Genomic DNA, 20722 nt, shown 5'->3' on the forward strand with positions numbered 1-20722 from the left:
AGTAGTGAAATGCTAGGAGTAGGGACTCTGCCCAGAAAGGGCCACCTCCTGCCCTCTGAGGTTTTATATCTTCATCACAACCCTTCTGGGCAAAGTGGAACATGGAGGACGTTCTCTGTACATGATAATTTTAAAGAAGAAAGAATGAGTGTTGTTACAGAGTTTAAAGGGTCCTGAAAAAGATTTATTTGAAAAGAAAAAGAAAAAGCTCTTTCTGTTTTCTTTCTATCTCTGAACAGCATTTCAGCAAACTGGGTGATCTCTTTTAGGTGTAGGCAGACCAGTGAGAGCACTGTGGTGAAGGGGGCAGTGCGAATGCAGGGTTTGGGGGCAGGTAGGACATGCACACTGCTGGACTGACCAAGAGCATGAAAGGCTGGGCATAGATTTGGCTCTGCCACCTGCTAATCGTGTGACTTTGAGGAAGTCCCTTTTTCTCTTTAGAACCAAATGTCCTCACCTGTAAGGTGGGGTGCACACCTCCATTGGATAGAATTTTGAGGGCAAACAAGGTGTGAGGTGGGCCTGGTGGGGCCTGACGCTGATGTAGGTAGGCCTCAGGTGTTCACTCCTGCCTTCCCATCAGCTACAGGGATGGGTAAGACATGGTCTCTACTAGGGGAGCATGTTTCCTTTTAGCAGAAGAGGAGGTGATTAATTATCTATTTAATTTTACAGCCTGCCTCTGAGAAAGCAAAAAATGGCCGTGATACATGTGAGTATTTTGGGGACCTCCTTTCATCACTTTTAGAAGGAGTCCACTAACCCATGGCAACAAGATTATGTGAGGTCACATAAGCAGTTCACAGCCAAGTTGGGAGACCTGAGTTCCCTTTGGAAGGTTCCTTAACCGCCTTGTATATTTTTGTCCTGTCAGCTGCAAAATGAATGCTGACAGACCTTGTTTTTCTTTTCCATCAGTCAGTTGTAGGGATCAGGCAGAAAGTTTTTTTTTTTAATTTTTTTTTAATGTTTTATTTATTTTGAGACAGAGAGAGACAGAGCATGAGCAGGGAGGGGCAGAGAGAGAGGGAGACAGAATCTGAAGCAGGCTCCAGGCTCTGAGCTAGCTGTCAGCACAGAGCCCAACGCGGGGCTCGAACCCACGAATGTGAGATCATGACCTGAGCTGAAGTCGGATGCTTAACGGACTGAGCCACCCAGGCGCCCCCAGGCAGAAAGTTTTAAAGTACTAACCATGTTATATATTAAGAGAATCTTTCTTTTAAGTGGGATCACAAAAGAATGAAATACTACCCAAACCTTCCCCATAATTTAGTGCTACAGCCTTTTCTATATCCCTTTGACATGTTAGTCATTTAATTTCAGGAACCTGATGAATGGGTTATTATCCCACCTTTTTTAGGGGGACATGATGGTAATCATTGCCTCTGTCTTGTGGATTTTGATGAAGGTCCTCTGAAGGCATCTGATTGAAATGTGTTTTTTTTTTTAATTTTTTTTTAGTGTTTTATTTATTTTTGATACAGAGAGAGACAGAGCATGAGAGGGGGAGGGGCAGAGAGAGAAGGAGACACAGAATTCGAAACAGGCTTCAGGCTCTGAGCTAGCTGTCAGCACAGAGCCTGATGCGGGGCTCGAACCCAGGAACGTGAGATCTGACCTGAGCCGAAGTCAGAGGCTTAACCGACTGAGCCACCCAGGCGCCCCTGAAATGTGTTTTAATGACCATTCATGTGATTTATGCATTTCAGCTCTTGGGACTCCAAAAGAATCTGAGAACGCCCTTCCCATCCAAGTAGATTATGATGCTTACGACGCCCAAGTGTTCAGGCTGCCAGGCCCATCCCGGGCTCAGCGTCTCGCCACCTGCAGGTTTTTTGCCAGATTCCCTTTGGGGTAGATATGAAAATTGCTTGGGAAAATCTTAGGGCCTGCAGGGACCTTCATGAGAGCAACCTAGAAAGTGTTTTAAATTAAAATTAGCCAAATGGAAACTATACCATATAGATCATTAAAGGTTCTGTTTCCAGGTTCTGTAGCCCACCCATTTTTTTAGCTATATTTGCAAGAAGTATTGTCCCCAAATAAGGAGTGTGTTCTGCTTTTTCTAATCAAAAGAAGCAATTCACAAATTCTAGAATCTTCTTACTGGGCTGCCACTAATATATATATATATATAGATCCTGGCACCCAAAGTTTCTTTGGGGGCTTTTATTCCCTGCAGGCAAGAGACTTTTCTGTCTTAAATTCTCGCTTTTTAAGTTTGCCTCATGTTATTTTGGTCATATGATAGTTTTTAATTGTGCTCTAGTCAGATTTGCCAATATATTCATTTCTGAGTCTTATATAAAAAGACCGTCTCTATCCCAGGGCTTTGGGTTTTTGGTTTTTTTTCCCCTAGGGGACTAAATACCATGAGTTCATTTTCCAGATTTCTTAAATATGCACATTTATTTAAGCACGACTGATTGGAAGAATATTTCATCACTTTGGTAATTGAGCTTACAGTAGCCACATGATTGTCTTCTGTCCTTTTCTCTCATCCCATCCTATGATGAAAATATTTGGAGCTCAGATATAAAACATTTCCTAAATGTTTAAAATATTTAGTGCCATTAGCTACAGTTCTCCAACATATAGATCTGCTTAGGGGCTTGGTAGCTATTTTTTTTCCGAGTATTTAAAAATGCTTTCACACATACACACACACACACACAAATAAAAAGTAAAAATAAAAATGCTTTCACAGTCCAAGATCTTGGTTTTCTTTTTTCTAAACAAAGATGGCAAGACATGGTATTCAGAAACTTAGGTCTTAATGTTTCCTGAGGGAGCCAACTGTGTCTTAATTGGTACTCTGTCCCCCTCACAGGACTGATCATACACTGGTGCCCAGATATTTACTGTTGCAATAATGTGTGTGCAATCAGTCCAGGGGATCTATTTTCAGGCTCTCTTTAAGCTCTGACTTAAGACAAAATCCTTTCAGGAGGAAATAGAAGAGCTCTGATGCCCGAAGGGGAGCCCTATCTGTAGCTGCTAACTCTTCCATTCTAAAGTTTTGCCTCCCCATTGGGTTTCTCCCCTTTTGATTCTTCCTTCTACTGTTTCCAAAGGTTTCCCCTTAGGTACTTTTATATTTTGATAAGGGTATACTGTTTTTTAAGCCTTAATTAAGGAAATGTTCAAACATGCTCAAATAGAGTAGTATAATGAAGAGTGATACATGTCTGCCTCAATTCATTATTTTCCCCACATTTCACATTTTGCTGGAGTATTCTAAAATAAATCCTTTTTTTTTACCTGTAAATATTATAGTGTATGTCTCTAACAAATAAGAATTAAAAAATAAATTATCCTAAGTACCAAAATTAACACTAATTCTTTAATATCTTCTAATAGCTAGACTATATTCAGATTTCCCAATTGTCTCAAAAATGTGTTTTTACAGTTGGTTGATTTGAATTGGGACCTAAAGAAGATGCAGACAAAGCATTTGGTTGGAATGTATTTTTTCTGTGACTGTAGATTATGTTGCTTTCTCCATTTGGCTGATTGTCTTGTTATAATGTTTAACTTATCCTCTCTTCTCTGAATTTCCTGTAAACTAGCAATTATCTCTAGAGGCCTGATTAGATTTAGGCTCAATTTTTTTTGTCCAAGAAGACTCCTGAGGTGCCTGTGTGCTTTGTCTTGCACATATCATATCCTGTCTAGTTGACCCATTTTCAGTGGTAAGAGATTGATTGGTGGGATCAAGTAGGGTCAGACTGGAGCAGTCATTCCTTTACAACTATGACCCCAGGTCTTGGGCCATTTGAGAACTGTCAGTTCTTATGCAGTATCTCAAGCTAGTCAAGGCAGAATACCTCCTACATTATTTCTCACTTATAGATCATACTGGGGATTTTTGTTATTGGTTTCCCAAGTAGCTTGGGCTGGTGACAGGTTTTGGTGCTTTAATTCTTGCTTGTTGGTAACTCATTGTCTCTCACCTGTCAGGTCTGTGCGAGAGCGGGAGAGTCATAATCGGAAGAGCGCCAGCTCCTGTGATGTCTCATCCAGCCCTTCCCTGCCCAGCCGCACACTGCCCACTGAGGAAGTGCGGAGCCAGGCTTCTGATGACAGCTCCCTGGGCAGGAGTGCCAACATCCTGATGATCCCACACTCCCACCTGCACCAGTATGAAGTCAGCAGCTCCTTGGGCTACACCAGCACTCGAGGTCAGAGAGCAGAAGCACGGGCACAGCTGGGCAGAGCTGGGGACAGCTCCCTTCCTGTAGCAGGGCGTGGTAGGGGATATGACCAGGTGTGAGGTATAAGTTCCATATCTTAATTATTTCCATGCCAGTGCAAAGCATATAAGTCACCTGAGATATATGTATATATACCTTTCCGTATGTTAATGTAGAGCTTTTCTTAGGCCTAGGGTCAAAGGTGTGTGCTTATTTCCTTATCACTACCATTTGTGTTATACCTAAAATAGTCTCAGTCCTGTATTCCAATTTAAGATTTCTCCTTACAGTTACCTGCTAACCTGGCTTGCACTAAGGAATATAGGTGTTACTTTTTCTCTATATTATCCTGACTCTTGAAAACTATTAATTTTGAAATAATTATTGATTCATGGGAAATTGCAAATGCACACACACACACACACACACACACACACACACGGAGGTCCTATGTACCTTTCACTCATTTTCACCATGGCAACATGTTGCATAACTATAGACAAGATCAAACCACGAAACTGACATTGGTACAAGCTACAGAGCTTATCCAGATTTCACTAGTTTTATGTGCGCTCATTTGTGTGTGTGTATTTCTATGCAGTTTGTTTCTTCTGTTTCGTTTTTTTTGAAAGACAGCATGAGCAGGGGAGGGTCAGAGAGAGAGGGAGTCACAGAATCTGAAGCAGGCTCTAGGCTCTGAGCTAGCTGTCAGCACAGAGCTGGACATGGGGCTCGAACCCATGAACCGTGAGATCATGACCTGAGCTGATGCCGGATGCTTAACCCACTGAGCCACCCAGGCGCCCCTGTTTTGTTTTTTAAATGTTTATTTATTTATTTTGAAGGGGAGGGCAGAGAGAGGGGGAAAACGAATCCCAAGCAGGCTCCACACTTTCAGCATAGAGCCCAACGAGGGGCTCAGTCTACAAACCATGAAATTATGGCCTGAACTGAAATCAAGAACCAGATTAACTCTTGAACCGCCCAGGTGCCCCTTGGTGTTTTGTTTTGCTTTATTTTGTTTTGTTTTGCTTTGTTTTAAGTAAGCTCTATCCCCAGTGTGGGTCTTGAACTTACAACCTCGATATCAAGAATCATATGTTCTACTGACTAAGCCAGTCAGGTGCCCCCTATGCATTTTTATCATGTGTAGATTTATTTATTTATAATGATCATCATAATTAAATGCAGAACTATTCCATCACTGCAAGACTCTCTTGTGCTACCCCTTTATAGCCACACACTCTCACTAATCATTCTCTTGCTCTATAATTTTAATTTCAAGGATGTTATATAAATGGAAGCACAGCCCTCCTGACTTTTGACCACTGATATAGGGATGTTGTATACACACAGCTGTCCCCTCTTGCCCTCTTGGAAGGATTCCCAAAGGGTGAGGAATGTTTTCTGTGACCCAGGATGTTGAAGGTGAAGCCATTGGTTCCAGCACCATATACACTATGCCAAGGGCCTAGGACAGTTTTTGATTACAGAAAAAAGTTTCCGTTTTTTAAGTGGTTCAGAGTATAAATAGGAAATGCTGAAAGAGAAAGGAGCAGATACTTAATTACATGAGTATAGTGTATCACCTGTGCCACCTATATTAATTAGTTTTAGCATTCAAAGGAATTTTAATACATTTGAAATTTGTAGGTTAGCATTCTCCAACTTTTTGGAAATTTCTAAGTTCCCATGACAGTTACTCCCATTTTGCTGAAAAAATTCTTAGTAGGATCTGTAACAAAATTAAATTAAGCGTTAATTCTTTTCAAAACCCTTGCTCCAAAAGCCAGATCTGTGAGGAGATATTGTTGTAGCTTTGAAACTAGCTTTGAAAATAGTTTTCTTAGGGGCGCCTGGGTGGCTCAGTTGGTTAAGTCTCCGACTTTGGCTCAGGTCAGATCTCACGTTCGTGGGTTTGTGCCCCGCATCAGGCTCTGTGCTGACAGCTAGCTCAGAGCCTGGAGCCTGCTTCCGGTTCTCTGTCTCCTTCTCTCTCTGACCCTTCCCTTTCTCATGCTCTGTCTCTCTCTGTATCAAAAATAAATAAACATTAAAAAAAATTAAAAAAAATAGTTTTCTTAAAAAATCATCTGAATCGTAGAATTGATTTCCAGTGAATTTATTGGAAAAGCCAAAAGCAGTTCATTGGAATATTGTAAGGCAGTACAATCTGTAGACCCTTAGTTTATTGTTTCTTTACTGTGTTTAGGGGGTCTCATTCATTTACCTACCCACCGTAACATAGAAAACATTTCCTCTTTCCTCTATACATATTTTTGATCCACTTTATCCTTTAAGTCCTTTTTTTCTTTTTTTTATGAAGCTCCATGCCTGATGTGGGGCTCAAACTCATGACCCTGAGACTGAGAGTTGCATGCTCTACCAGCTGAGCCAGCCTGGCACCCCTGTGCCTTTGTCCTGTTTCTCATCCTTTTCAAAGCATTGACTTATCTTTTTTTTAATTGGGTTTTCTTTTTTTATTTTCACGATAACTAACTAAACCATATTCTTGTTTATTTGGTAAACCAGAGCATCAATTCATTAATTATCAGTGAAAAATAAAGATGCCTGACTGGTTCAGTTGGTTAAGCATCCAACTCTTGGTTTTGGCTCAGTTATGAGCTCACAGTTGGTAAGTTCGAGCCCTGCAAGGGGCTCTGTGCTGACAGCGCACAGCCTGCTTGGGATATTCTCTCTCTCTCTCTCTCACTCGCTCACTCACTCACTCACTCACTCTCTCACTGCCTCTCCCCACTTGTGCTGTCTCTGTCTCCCTCAGAATAAGTAAATAAATAAACTTTAAAAAACAGTGAAAAATATAACTTTCATAGAGGTCTGAGTGTTCCCTCCTTGCATGCAAATCAGCTTAAATTTAAGGAATTTGCTATTACTGTTTACCAGATTCTTTGGTAGGCATTGGCTAAATAATGGTAGAGAAGACAGATTATTCTGTAATGCCATGGAATTTGCATCTGTTGGACCCACTTTCCAATGTGGGTGATTGCCTTAGTGAACACGGGATGCGTACCAAGGGAGCTGGTTGTGAGATTTAGATCTTTGGTCCACTCACTTAGGTGATGTAGCATATTGCCTCCATCTCTGTAATAGGAATATGTCTGCCATTGGACGAGACAGATTGAGTCTATATATCATGCCGCTTTATTGCCTGATCTTTGCTGATGCATCCATTTCTTCATTCTTTTCTCCCAAGAATTTTTTTTTAATACAGTAATATTTGCTTACTTATATCCAGGTCACTGAGTCAATGGGAGGGGTTTCTGATCCACCCAGTCATTCAGGGCCCCTGGCTAGGATGGCATGATCATTAGCACTGGTCTCCAATGTTAGCACAGTAGGGGATAAGAGAATGGATACCATTGAGTGGAGATATTTTTGGTCCAGGCCTTCCAGTGGAGCATGCCATTTCTACCTGTGTTCTGTTGGCTGGAATGAAGTTATTTTTTTTATTTTATTTTATCTTATTTAATTTAATTTAATTTTGTCATGTCATGCCATGTCATATCATGTCATGTCATTTACAGTGAAGTTAAAATACAGTGTTATGTAAACTTGATGTGTACAATATAGTGACTCCACAATTTCATATATTGTGCCCTGTGCTCATCACAGCAAGTACAATCCTTAATCCCTATCACCTATTTCACCCATCCCCCCACTCTCCTCCCCTCCCCTCTGGTAACCATCAGTTTGTTCTCTATACTTAACAGTCTGTTTCTTGGCTTGTCTCTCTCTCTCTCTCTCTCTCTCACTCTTGTTTTCCCTTTGCTTGTTTGTTTTGTTTCTTAAATTTCCCATATGTGTGAAATCATATGATATTTGTCTTTTTCTGACTTATTTCACTTAGCATTATACTCTTCAGCTCTATCCATGTTGTTGGAAATGACAAGATTTCATTCTTTTTTTTTCTAAATTTCTTTTTAAACGTTTCTTTAGTTTTGAGAGTGGGGGGGTGGGGCAGAGAGGAAGGAGACACAGAATCTGAAGCAGGCTCCAGGTTCTGCATTTGTCAGCACAGAGCCTGACCCGGGGCTCAAACTCATGAGCTGTGATATTGTGACCTGAGCCAAAGTCAGATGCTTAACTGCCTGAGTCACCTAGGCACCCCAAGATTTCATTCTTTTTTTATGGCTGAATAATATTTCATTGTATACATATACCACATCTTATTTATCTCTTCATCTATGATGGACACTTGGACTGCTTCCATAATTCTGCGCTATACATAGGAGTGCATGGATCCCTTTGAATTAGTGTTTTTATATTCTTTGAGTAAATACCTAGCACAATTACTAGATAATGGGGTAGTTCTATTTTTAACTTTTGAAGGAATCTCCATTCTGTTTCCCACAATGGCTGCACCCGTTTGCATTCCTACCAACAATGCAACAGGTAGAAAAAAGTTACTTGGTCCTAGTGCGCAGGGGCTGGAAACTATAGTGTTGTGTGTCTAAGAGGAAAATCAAATGGGTTTAGTGAATACACTGGCCATCTCTATCAGGGTCTGCCCTCCTGGTCACCAAATATCTATTTTTAGTATTCCTCCCACAAACAGAATATACCGCCCTATTTCCCAGAGAGACAACTCAAGTTGTTGCATCTAGCTCAAACTCAGGGTCTCTAGGTGATGTGTGGTTATCCTCATCAGGTTTTGGTATGGCTTCATTGGGCCGGTAATTTAGGAACCAGAACTCCTTTTCCCAAGTATTTAAAAAGTAAACAAACTCAGTGTTTCATTTCATTATAGTTGGGTGATTTTACTTCTTTCTCTCACTCCCTAACATGTATGATGTCCAAGATTCTAGTCTGCCTTGTCCAGTTGCCTTGTCCTGGTTTCACCATGGCTCTTTTTTTTTCTTGTGCTTCAACTCCACAATTACTGACAGATGTCCTGGAGAACATGATGGAGCCACCACAGCGAGACTCTAGTGCACCGGGGAGATTCCATGTAGGCAGCGCGGAATCCATGCTGCATGTTCGACCCGGGGGATACACACCCCAGCGGGCACTGATTAACCCCTTTGCCCCCTCACGAATGCCCATGAAGCTCACATCCAATAGAAGACGCTGGATGCACACTTTTCCTGTGGGTAAGTTGGTTGCTCAGGAAAGAGCCTTGGGCTGGGAGCTGCTGCTAGTCCTAATCCTTGTCACTAACTAGCCATGTGACATCAATCAAGTATCTCAACTTTTCTGCAACTCCAGTGCTGCACCTCTAAGATGGAGATATCCATGGGCCCTCTGCCTACCCCAGGGGTTCTTGTGGGAATCCTTGAGGACACAACTTGTAAAGGGGCTGTGTAAACCTAAGGGCCTTTCTTCTGTTTGAAAGAGACTGTACTCTGTCACCTGCTTTCTTTCCTAAGACTGATTCCTCTCATTATTATTCATTCCTTCCTCTCCTCTTTCTGGATAATGATATTAATGTCTTGATCACACAGAAGTTATGTTATTTTGTTTTCTCTCAAGGGTCTCTGACAACTGAAAAAAAATACATTTTTTGAGAAATGCATGAACTGATTTTTTTGTTTTTGTTTTAGTTCAAAGAAATTGAATAAAGAGAAAGAATATGTGTTTTTTTTAATAATGAGATGCTATGCACACACAAAAAAATGAACTATAACCACATCCAAAAATCTATGTTTAAGTTTACAGACATAATTAAAGAAGCCTGACATAAGAGTGCATTCTGTATGATTCCATTTTTTAAAAGTTCAAAACCAATCAAAACTTTAAAAATATATTTTTTTCAATCCACTGTTTTTCCTAGCCTGCCCTTTTTGATCTGTGTTCTCTCCTACAGAGGATGACAGTAAGGTTTTATAAAGCTGTGACTAAAATTAACCTCAGCTTAATGGGCTCTGACTGGGCCGGAAGGAACAGATGCATTAAACTCCCGGATCTTTTCATGGAAGCCATCCTGCTGAATGCCTGCAAATGTCTAGTTACATCCTTTTCCACTTGCTTTTAAATGTTAAAAGTTAAAACGATGAGAAATGAATCTGGTTACTTAGGCCATAATTGGGGATCACTCCCAAACTTTTTGCCCCCCTTATCCCTGTCATAATTACTCACAGGGTTTTTTTCCTTCCTAGTGTCTCTTTCTTTACCTTGTTATCACAATGGGCTCCCTTCGAGTTCTCTTAGGAGAACCATTAATGTTTCTTTTATGGCCTCTAGCTCTTCTTGCCCCCAGTTGTCAGGCACACTTTACTAAAACAGGACTCTCCGGCCCTGCTTCCTCTGTTTTCTCCTCCTGCCTGCCCAGCCTGATGGTAGTTGAGGCCTTCCTTTGCCTGGCCTCCCCAACTTTGCATCTCCTCGCTCCCATCCTCAGAGCTTCTATTCTTTTCTATGCTCATCTGGTGGTGTCTTGCATGCCTTTTGCCTCCTCCACGTTTGAGATTTCACACACATCATTTCTTATGCACAAATGCCCTCTTCCCATTCCTACTAACCTTGCTGAACACTCACCTCTGAAACTTCTTCCTCAGGAAGCATTTTTGGGTAGACTTGACTAATTGTGATTTCTCTCCCACCCACCTGATGTCTTTTATGCACTTGTGCATCCTCTGCTTTCTTGGAATCACAGTTGTCAATGTCTTATGTATTAACAGAATCGTTGATGTTTCACTCATGTGTTCCTTGTTATTTAGTTTGTGTCAGTCCTTCTGGGAGGGGCCCTTTACTCCTGTACTTCAGTATTTCTCTATGTTGTCTCAGTTTGACATGGATGAGACAGAGGCTCCTAAAGTGTTCTTAGGCTGAACAGGGTGACAAATGTGAGGCCCCACAGGAGGATGAGTCCTGCTTAGAAGAGGAGATGTCCTTTTGGGAAGCTGGAGGGTAATGTTCCCCTCGGTATGCTTTCTATTCAGTCTCTCCCAGCACGCACATCCCAGCAGCTGGAAAGAAGGAAGAGTAACACTGGAAAGAAAGCACTAGCTGTTGGGTGGGAATGATGCTCAGTGGATCTTTGTCTGGGTAGGACCATCCGGAGAGGCCATCCAGATCCATCACCAGACCCGACAGAATATGGCGGAGCTGCAGGGCAGCGGGCAGAGGAACCCAACTCACTCCTCTGCAGAGCTGCTGGAGTTAGCGTATCATGAAGCTGCTGGAAGGTGAGGATGTGCTTAGGGCTCCAGAAGGTACCTTGAAACTCAGTGGTACCCACACTGTGGCAGAAGAGTCTGCTGACAAAATGTCATGGCTATAAGACTTGAAGAGACAATATGAGATCAGGCCTTTCCTTTGTCAGTGCCATTCCTTGCATTGGGCCAAGGGCAAAGCAAACAACCTGATGCCTTTGCCGCATATTACCTAGGCCCTGCTTTTGCTTTAGTTCAAAGCACACTTTATAAACCTCAAACATGAATTTAGTCTAAACCTCAGCCAAGAGTGAAAACAAGTGCTAAGACAGGTTGTTCATGCGTGTTTGGGGCAGTCTTGTCTGTGACTTTTGTCATTTTGGTCACTGAGAAATCCTGTTGAGTTTAGAAGTTGTTTCTGCTAAAAGCAATGGAAATTAAGGCCCATGTTTGTAGAAACAACTCTTGTTGAACCAGAGTTCTGAATGCATTAGAAGGCATCCAAGAGAATTGGTGCACGAATAAAGTCATTTAAGCCTTGACAGACCTGAGCTGGGGTTACAACTGGCCTTACTGTTCCTGTGATGCTTTAGGAAACACTTTGCAAAGGACAGTCTCTCTGGCCCCTTTTTCAATCACCTCAACACCCCATGGGATGGATGAGGGATCTGGGCAGGACATGACCCTCTTTATAAGCTCAAATTGGAACCTCTTTTCAGTCACCTCACAGCCTCCTGTCTATGTTAGCAGGGGGAGCTGAGGATGAGGAAGGGCAGGAAGTCCAGAATGGCAGTGGGAAAGCAGTTTTTGGGGTGCCAGGGCAGGACAAGCAGGCTACCAGATACCAGAGCTGGCACACACACCAAGCACTGCAGTCTAATAGCCTGTGGTATGGCACCCAGTTGTTGCCAGCCTGTGTGGCCAGATACTCAGAGTTGTTTTTGATCAAGACTCATGGGATACAAGGTGAGCAGGATAAAAGAGGTGATGCTCTGCATTAAGCCAGGTGGCTGGGCTCTGTTCTCTGCAGGCACAGCGCTTCCCGCCAGCCTGGTGACAGCATGTCCTTCTTGAACTTCAGTGGAACAGAAGAGCTTTCTGTCAGCCTGCTTAGCAACAGTGGTGCAGGTAACCAATCCAAGAGGTAACAGAGTTGGGATGCTTGGAGTTGCAGGCTCACTTCTAGAAATGACACGGGGACCAGAAAAGCAGAGCCATGTCTATTTTGGGATGATTTCAGCCACAATTTTGGGTGACCTATTTAGAAGTAGTGCTGTATAATGCATAGAATTATAAATGGGCTGCACGTTTCGTTTTTAGCTGAGAACACATTGGTCAAGCCACATTCATCATCAGCCTGTCAGTGAGTCGTGACTGCAGGCCTCTTATGAACTTGGTGTTGAGGGTAACACTGAGAACAGCAGGAATAGCCTCTGCTCTGGTAGAGCTTCCAGTTCTGCAAGTGGGGGGCTTACCCAGCAGCAGGCATATAAACAATCAGGAGAGCCCCAGAGGGGAACAATATGGTTCTAGCTGTGAAATCAAAGAAGGGTGGCATTGTAGCTTTAAGAAGTGGGCAGGTACCTCAAACTCGAAGGCATAGGATTTAGTTACCTCAAGAATTAGCAGGTTAGGGTTCTAGGTGGAGGCGGGGAGGCAGGGAGAGTATGAATTTACACTAACACAGGTTACATGCTTTCTGGAAGACCATGTATATCTACCATGTCATCCTAGCAGGGCATATACTATTAAGTACATTGTTTACATGGGTTAACTTAATGTCCAGAGGCATAAAGATATTAATTGAATCTCTCAAGCCTGTGGCCAAGAGTCCTGACTCAGACTGCTATTCCTCATTTTGACCATACTCTTCAGAGTACCTTTATGGTGTAGGGGGAAAAGGAGGTGGAATGAGTAAGGGCAGATTTAAAAAAAAATTTTTTAATGTTTTATTTATTTTTGATACAGAGAGAGACAGAGCATGAGAGGGGGAGGGGCAGAGAGAGAAGGAGACACAGAACTGGAAGCAGGCTCCAGGCTCTGAGCCAGCCGCCAGCACAGAGCCTGACGCAGGGCTCGAACCCACGAACGTGAGATCTGACCTGAGCCGAAGCCGGAGGCTCAACCGACTGAGCCACCCAGGCGCCCCAGGCAGATTTTAGAAAGCCTCGAAGGATAGATATTGTTCAACATGAGTGTAGAAAACATTAAAACTTAGGGGAGGGTGGATATGGGGTTGCTACTCTATGTCTTAGTTTTCTATAACTAACTTGCGTTTCTAAAACTTAGCTTAAAGAAGGTATAGTGAAAGTGAAGTTGTATGAAATTCGTTCATTAAGTGTTCCTTCATTTATTGGTTGCCTCATCCAACAATATTTCTAGAGGTCTATGGCTAAATCTTGAAAACTGGTTGGCAGTAAAAGAATCCCCAAAGGATTACAATTAATTTCTTCCCTCCTTCCATCCTTTCGTTTTTCTCTTCCTCTTTCTCTGTTTCTTTTGTTCATTTATTGTTTCACTTTAAATGAAAAGAGAAATTGGATAACATTTTGGTGATAAGATGTGTTTTATGCCTGCACTTGGGGTCCTTAAAATGTTACTTGGCTGCCAGACTTTGTAACATTTTGCTAAACCAAGGAGGTATTTTATAGTAACCCAGATTTGGAGCTTCCCAGGCTGTGTGGGGTGGAGTTGTACCGAGGAGGGGCTGCTCTTGGGCTCACGGGACTACAGTTTGAGCTAGTTTTACTGATGAGCTGAAGCAGAGAGATTACAGGTTCAGATGGCAACAGCACCAGGATTTACCCTGACAGTCCTGGAGTGATTCTCAGCCTGGGATAGCTTAGGTAGACCAGATGATTCCTCGGAAGGTGAGTCTTTGGGAATTTTGAAATTTACTTTGAGGAAGATAGGGAAGTTTCAATGAACCCTTATGTGGGGATGGTTGTGGAAGATCCTCTAATGACACCATCATGGAGTCCTCTGAGCTAAAGATTTTGTGGCGCGCATGCATGGGAAAAGCATTAGCTGCAACCTCAATCTCTCATTCACCCTTCTCCGTCCTGTACTCTTGCACCATAAATCCATGCACCTAATGGCCCTCTTTGCCTGGATAACTCCCAAGTACCTCATCCTCAATATACTGACAAGGAAAATCCTGTCTTCTTGTTCCCCACCCACTTTCTCTCTTATGTTCCCTCTTTCTTCTGACTCTGGCCCCTCCCCTCCATTCTCACTGCATCTGCTTTGGTTCAGACCCATGCCATTTCTGGCCAGTAGACTTCTAAGTGGTCTTCCTGCTTTGTCCCTGTCCCCTCTGATTCATCTTCCATACTGTCACCAAGGAGATATTTCCAAATGCAGATCTGATCAGCCACTCCTTCCCTCCCGTGGCTTATGGCCTGTAACACTGGTCATGACCTTTTTGCTACATGCCTTTGCATTCTCATTGGCTACCTCTTCTACACATCACTGTAAATAGAAAGAACTCAGGCTCTAGACCCCTCAAATATGAGTCCTGACTCCGCTTCTAATGAGCAATGAGGCCCTCAGGCCAAATAACCTCTACTCTGTGTGTCTTACTTTCATCATCTATGAAGAGGATTTGTATGAATATTAAATATGATGATCCGTGTGAAGTGCTTAGAATGGTTCCTGGCAGGCTCAACAAGCAAGAGCTGCCATTGTCATTGTGTTACGAGATGTGTATGTGTTGTATTCCAGCCATTGCTTGTGGCTCCTCCAAAGATCTTTGTCCTCATATTTCTTTGCATCAACTAGCACCCCTGCAGAATACGCTTTTGCTGTATCTTCACCCATGATTCTGCCTGGAAAGCATCAGGTCAGTCTTTTTTTTTTTTTAATTTATTCATTTTGAGAGAGCATCTACGCATGAGTAGGGGGCAAGGCAGAGATAGAGGGAGAGAGAGAGAATCCCAAGCAGGCTCTGCATTGTTACCACAGAGCTCGACACAGGGCTTGAACTCATGAACCATGAGATCATGACCTGAGCAGAAACCAAGAGTCGGGCCTTTAACTGACTGAGCTGCCCAGCCACCTCATCAGCTAAGTCTTTATGATTCAACCCCCAAAATACCTTCTCTTTGAAGCCCTCCCTGGTGGTTCTCTCTCCCCCCATGCCTTCCCAGGAAATGTTAGGCATGTTTCCACATCGGTCCATATGTATAACCCAATTGTACTACTTGGCATATCATGATCCTGCTGTTTGTTTCTATGTCTGTCTCTGCACTAGACTGAAAGAATTTATCTTTATTCATCTCCCCACAGTGTTTAGCACATTTATTGACAAATGAATTTGTGCTTCCACGACCAAGCTGCCATATGTGAGAAGCATTTGAACAGCCCACAAAATTATTCTCTTTAATTGGTATGCAAGTGTGCAATTACATAAATATGTTCTAGAATGTGTAGCTTCTTGGAGAAGGTGTGGGCTCCTCAGATTCTTTTTCTAGTTGGTAATAGAGTTAAATAGGATCATCCGTACCTTTGCCTGGTCCCTTTATGCATGTGTTTTTCAAAGGGACCAGGGCTCACATGGGAATTGAACTCCCAGTTTTGATCTTGTGCTTCCCAGTCGATTCTGTTAGCCAGCCACAGAAACGATTAGGTAAAAATCATTATAATTTTTATTACCATGTACAATAACTAATTAATGTCAGATCTATGAGGATATATCCCAAATCTTTCCATATGTCATCACCTCTACCAGTCCCAGCACTGTTGAAGTTACCTTCATCTTTCAGCTAGATTGTTGTGATATCCCACTAACTGGTCTCTCAGCTTATTCCTTTTGCCCTTTCATATAGTTTATTTCCAGCACAGCAATTCAGAGTGACCGTCTGAAAATAGAAGTCATATCATGAAACTTCTGGGCATAAAACCCTCCAAGGATTTCCCAGTGCACCTGGATTAAAACCAAAGGCGTTACAGTAGTTGACAGAGCCCCCTGCCTCTTGCAACCCTTTGTTACTCTCAAACTTCATCTCCTGCTTTCCCCTCTCACTTTATTATTGTAGTGGTTTCCAAAATGTATCAGGCACACTCTGAATCTGAGGTGCTTTTTCTTGCTTTCCCCCCTGCTCTGCCCTTAAACTGGAGAGCTTTCTGGCTAAAGTCCACATGTCCAAGTTTGCCCAGAACAGCCTGGTTTGAATTCATTGTCCTGTATAATTATTAATAGTGTCCCATTTCACTCTCAAAGGTGTCCTGGATTGGATGATAAATGATATGGCCATCCTGCGTACAGCTTGTTCTGTTCCTTCCTTTAGGTCTTAACCCAAATTGCCACTCCCTACCCTGACACTCCCCGTCCATCTTCCCTGCCTGCTACTTCTCCATAATGCCACCTGTCATACTAGATCTTTTAATTTTGTGTTTTTTATTGTAAGCTCCAACAACTCAAGGATTTACGTTTCTCTCATGGCTGTATCTTCAGAACTTAAAACAGTTCCTGGCATGCATCAGGTAGTTGAATGAATACTAAAAGCTTTCTGAGGTTAGCTTTCCCTCCACTGAAGAATGCTTTTCTTCCTTGTCTTATAACCTGTTGAACAATTAACTGGATTCCTTTTTTCAAAGGCTTAAACAGTCTTTTTTCTGCCTTGCTTGTTTTTGAAGTGACTTTACTTTCAATCCATCCTCAGTCTTCATGGAATATGGTTTGCTTTCTTCAGACTCACTATACTCTCACCCATTCCAGAAATGTTAATTCAACTGTAGGGACTGTGCTAAAGCCTTAGAAGAAACAAATGATTAAGACACCAGTTCTCCTAACCTCAGGGGAGCTCTGGCTTGCCATTCACTTAGGATTCTACTTGAAGTAGTTTTGTGCAGGGTAACAATGATGAAAGGGAAGCCCTCTCGTGGGGAGCTAGAACTTATTGGTTCCAGAGATACCATGTGGTTTGAACATGTGACCTGCCTTATGATATGATAGATTTGGGAGTGTATCAGCCCCACCCATCATGGTCTTTGGAGTTTAGCCTTCAGCCTTTGCTGCTGCTTAGGTTCGTCATCTGTATAATGGGCATAAAGATCTTAACCTGCCTACCTGCTTCACAAGGTTGTAAGGAGCAAAAGTAGATTGAGCTCCTTAATGGGAAAATTGTCACACTAGGTGTTATCTTTTCATTCATTAAAAAAATAAAAAAGAAACGGGAGAACTTCATCTGTGACCCCACCTTCACCTCCTGGGCATAACAGTTTGCACCATCTGCAGGCACTCAGGCGTGACTCAGATTTTCTTCTGCGTTTGAACATGATTTATTTGTGAGTCACGATTCACAGAGGTGTCTCTGTGGGTTTCCCTTCTGGCCCTGTAGACTTTTGTTTAAAGCATTGTTGGCTGGGGCCTTGTACCTGTACCCTTGTTTATCACCATGCTGCCCAGCAGGGACCAGGTGGTCAATGGAACTGGGGAGATAGTGTGTGTGTGGGATGCATGTGCGTGTGTGCGTGTGTGTGTGTGTGTGTGTGTGTGTGTGTTTTAATTTTAGTTAATGAACAGTGCAATACTGGTTTCAGGAGTAGAATTCGTGACTCATCACTTACATACAATACCCAGTGCTAATCACAAGTGCCCTCCCTAGTATCTGTCACCTGCCTCCCACCCAGCTCCCTCCTGGGGTGGGATAGTTTCTATCCCTCTGTTTCTTTAACTGGGCACCCATTTATAAAACTTCTCAGCCACTGTCATTCCCTTCACTGGGGATAAGTGCTCTAGGTAATTTTGGAAAAGAAAACAACTAGATGCTATGCTTTCTTTCCCTGTAGTATTGGGATTCAGAATCTACAGCTTTGTATTTGTGTTGATTATTAGGTACATGTAGCAGCCCGAGAGCTGAAGTAAAAAGTTAGTCATAGCACACTGAGGCTGGAGGAAAGGGCCTCAGAGTCATTCACCCAGGCTTGGGATTTTTGTGGGTAAGTGCCATCTCTGTAACCTGGAGAGGAGAAGTGACTCACCCCACACACAGGCTTCTAGATGTCACCCAGGACCAGTCCCAAAGGCCCCACACAGATTACCCATTTTGGCCTGAGGTTAGCAAGCAAAGAACATGTTCAGACTTCTTGACTCTGAACAGATATCAAAAGACCAAGCTAAGATGGTGACTTTCAGCATTGGCTGCCCAAGCTGAATGTCTGGCTTTCTATGTTAAGAGTGAGGGCTCATTCACAAATATTAGGTGAGAGCAAAACTGACTGACCATGAGGTCTCGTGTTGGTCATCTCAAGTTGTGGGGCTTGTCATATGCCACCAGCCAGTACATTTGACTGAAAATAAGTCTCAAAGGCAGAGCTGGTGGGAGAGGCAGTGTGTTGGGTTGACCTGCAAGGAAACTATGTATAAAGAGCCTTATTAGGGAGCTTAAAATATTTCTTTAAATATTTTTCATTGCTGTTTTTTAAAAATAAAGTGTGTGTGTGTGCACGCATGCACGTGCCTGTCCAGCATAAAAGACTGGTGGCCTTACATGTGCTTTTGTCTGTTAGAGATGGTGCAGTTCTTGCCTAGGAGGCTATTGGTTGCCTCTTTGAGCTCAGAGAATTCCCCACAAAAGTGTAAGTTGAACTGTATATTAGTCTAAGAATTTCAATTTTTACAGATCAAGTCTGGATTGGGTTTTCTTTAAAGGGAAAAAAAAAGATGCTCTAATGACCAAATTTAGCATCTCAACCTGTGAGGTAATATATTTAATAATCTCCTATTGCTCAGAGTGCCTTGAGAATGATGGTTTTGTAATTGCCTTCATACCAGTTCTCAGGATGAACAAGAAAATCCACCTTGTTGCTTCTAAATAGTCCTGCGTTATGTTTGCATGAAGATGGATGTTGTCAGCCAGGATAGATTTTTAAGAAAGTTTAGTTCCAAATGGCTTTTGGCTGTTGACAAAGAACAGATAACATTTTCAGTAGCTGAAAACTGGTGCCCCAGATGGACAGTCAGGAAATAAGGCATCTGTAGAGTTGAGCAGAGTCTAAATGCTGGTTTCACCTCCTTTGTGATCTTCAGTAAGTTACTTCACTTGTCTGAGCTTTAGTTCATCTGTAGAAGGGAATAGTTCCTACCTCATATCTGCTTCATAGTAGGGGTTTGAATAAAATGAAATACTTTATTTGACTTAATAAAAAAGTTGTATCTTATGATGAAAGGTAATAAAAAAATCTACTGAAGGCAGTTCTAAGAAAGAAGTTCTAAAATTATTTTGGCCATGTGACATCATTTTAAATTCTTAAAAATTTATTAATTTTAAAATTTACATACAGTAAAATTCACTCTTTTTAGTGTACAGTTCTGTTTTAACAAATACATGTCCTCATATAATCATCAACAAACACATCAAGATACAGAACTTTCCATTACCCCCTGAATTCTTTGGGGGGGCTGTTTGTACTCACCCCCACCCTGTCCCCTGGCAACTGCTGATCTGTTCTCTGTCCCTTTAGTTTTGTCGTGTCCCAGCATGTTATGCACATGGAATCATATAGTATGTAGCTTTTTGAGTCATATATTATTCAGCATATAGTGCATTTGAGAGTCATCCAAGTTGTTGAATGTCCTTTACTTTTTATTGCTGAATTGCGTTCCATCATATGACTATATTAGTTTGTTTATCCCTTCATTTGCAAAATATTTGGACTGTATCCAGGTTTTGGCAACTATGAATAAAGCTATCGTAAACATTTACGTAACAGGATTAATTATTTTGAGTAAGTTTGTAGGCATGGAATTGCTGGGTCAAACGGTAAAATATCCGTTTAACTTTTGTTTTTATTTATGTATTTAAAAATTTTTTTAATGTTTATTTTGAGAGAGAGAGAAAGAGTGTCTGTGTGTGTGTGAGTGGGGGAGGGACAGAGAGAGAGAAGACACAGAATCCAAAGCAGGCTTCAGGCTCTGAACTGTCAGCACAGAGCCCAATGCAGGGCTCGAACTCAGGAACCGTTGATACCATGACCTGAGCTGAAGCTGGCCCCTTAACTGACTGAGCCACCCAGGTGCCCCTGTTTAACTTTTATTTTATTGTTACTATTTTAAAAAATTTATCTATTTTAGTAATCCCTACATCCAACATGGGGTTCCAACTCACCACCCTGAGATCAAGAGTCACATGCTCTTCTGACTGAGCCAGCCAGGCACCCCTTTCTGTTTAACTTTTAAAGAAGCGGCCGTGCCGACAACTCAGAGCCTAGAGCTTGCTTCAGATTCTGTGTCTCCCCCTCTTTCTGCCCCTCCTCTGCTTGCGTGCTGTCTCTCAAAAATAACAAATAAATGTTAAAAAAGTTATTTAAAAAAAAGCTGGTGAACTGTTTACCAAATCGGTGCACCATTCTGCATTCCTACCATCAGTGAGTGAGGGTTTCCATTGTTCCACGTCTTATTCACACTTG

General features: G+C 42.2%; 1 protein-coding gene across 8 annotated transcripts in view; it reads left to right on the forward strand.

Moving 5' to 3' along the window:
* The window catches only part of DEPDC5 (DEP domain containing 5), a 129978-nt gene that overhangs the window by 52375 nt on the left and 56881 nt on the right, over window positions 1–20722 (forward strand). For 4 of the 8 annotated variants that reach the window (XM_029922050.1, XM_029922053.1, XM_029922051.1 and 1 more), the window contains exons 19-24: window positions 679–715; window positions 1716–1836; window positions 3967–4187; window positions 9107–9310; window positions 11209–11344; window positions 12342–12439. In XM_029922050.1, coding sequence (XP_029777910.1) covers window positions 679–715; window positions 1716–1836; window positions 3967–4187; window positions 9107–9310; window positions 11209–11344; window positions 12342–12439 — 817 coding nt within the window. Of the gene's footprint in view, window positions 1–678; window positions 716–1715; window positions 1861–3966; window positions 4188–9106; window positions 9311–11208; window positions 11345–12341; window positions 12440–20722 lie in introns of all 8 variants that reach the window. The other 4 variants (XM_029922052.1, XM_029922054.1, XM_029922056.1 and 1 more) reach the window with 2 other exon arrangements.

This window comes from Suricata suricatta, chromosome 14 (genome assembly GCF_006229205.1).
Source record: "Suricata suricatta isolate VVHF042 chromosome 14, meerkat_22Aug2017_6uvM2_HiC, whole genome shotgun sequence".
Lineage (NCBI taxonomy): Eukaryota > Metazoa > Chordata > Mammalia > Carnivora > Herpestidae > Suricata > Suricata suricatta.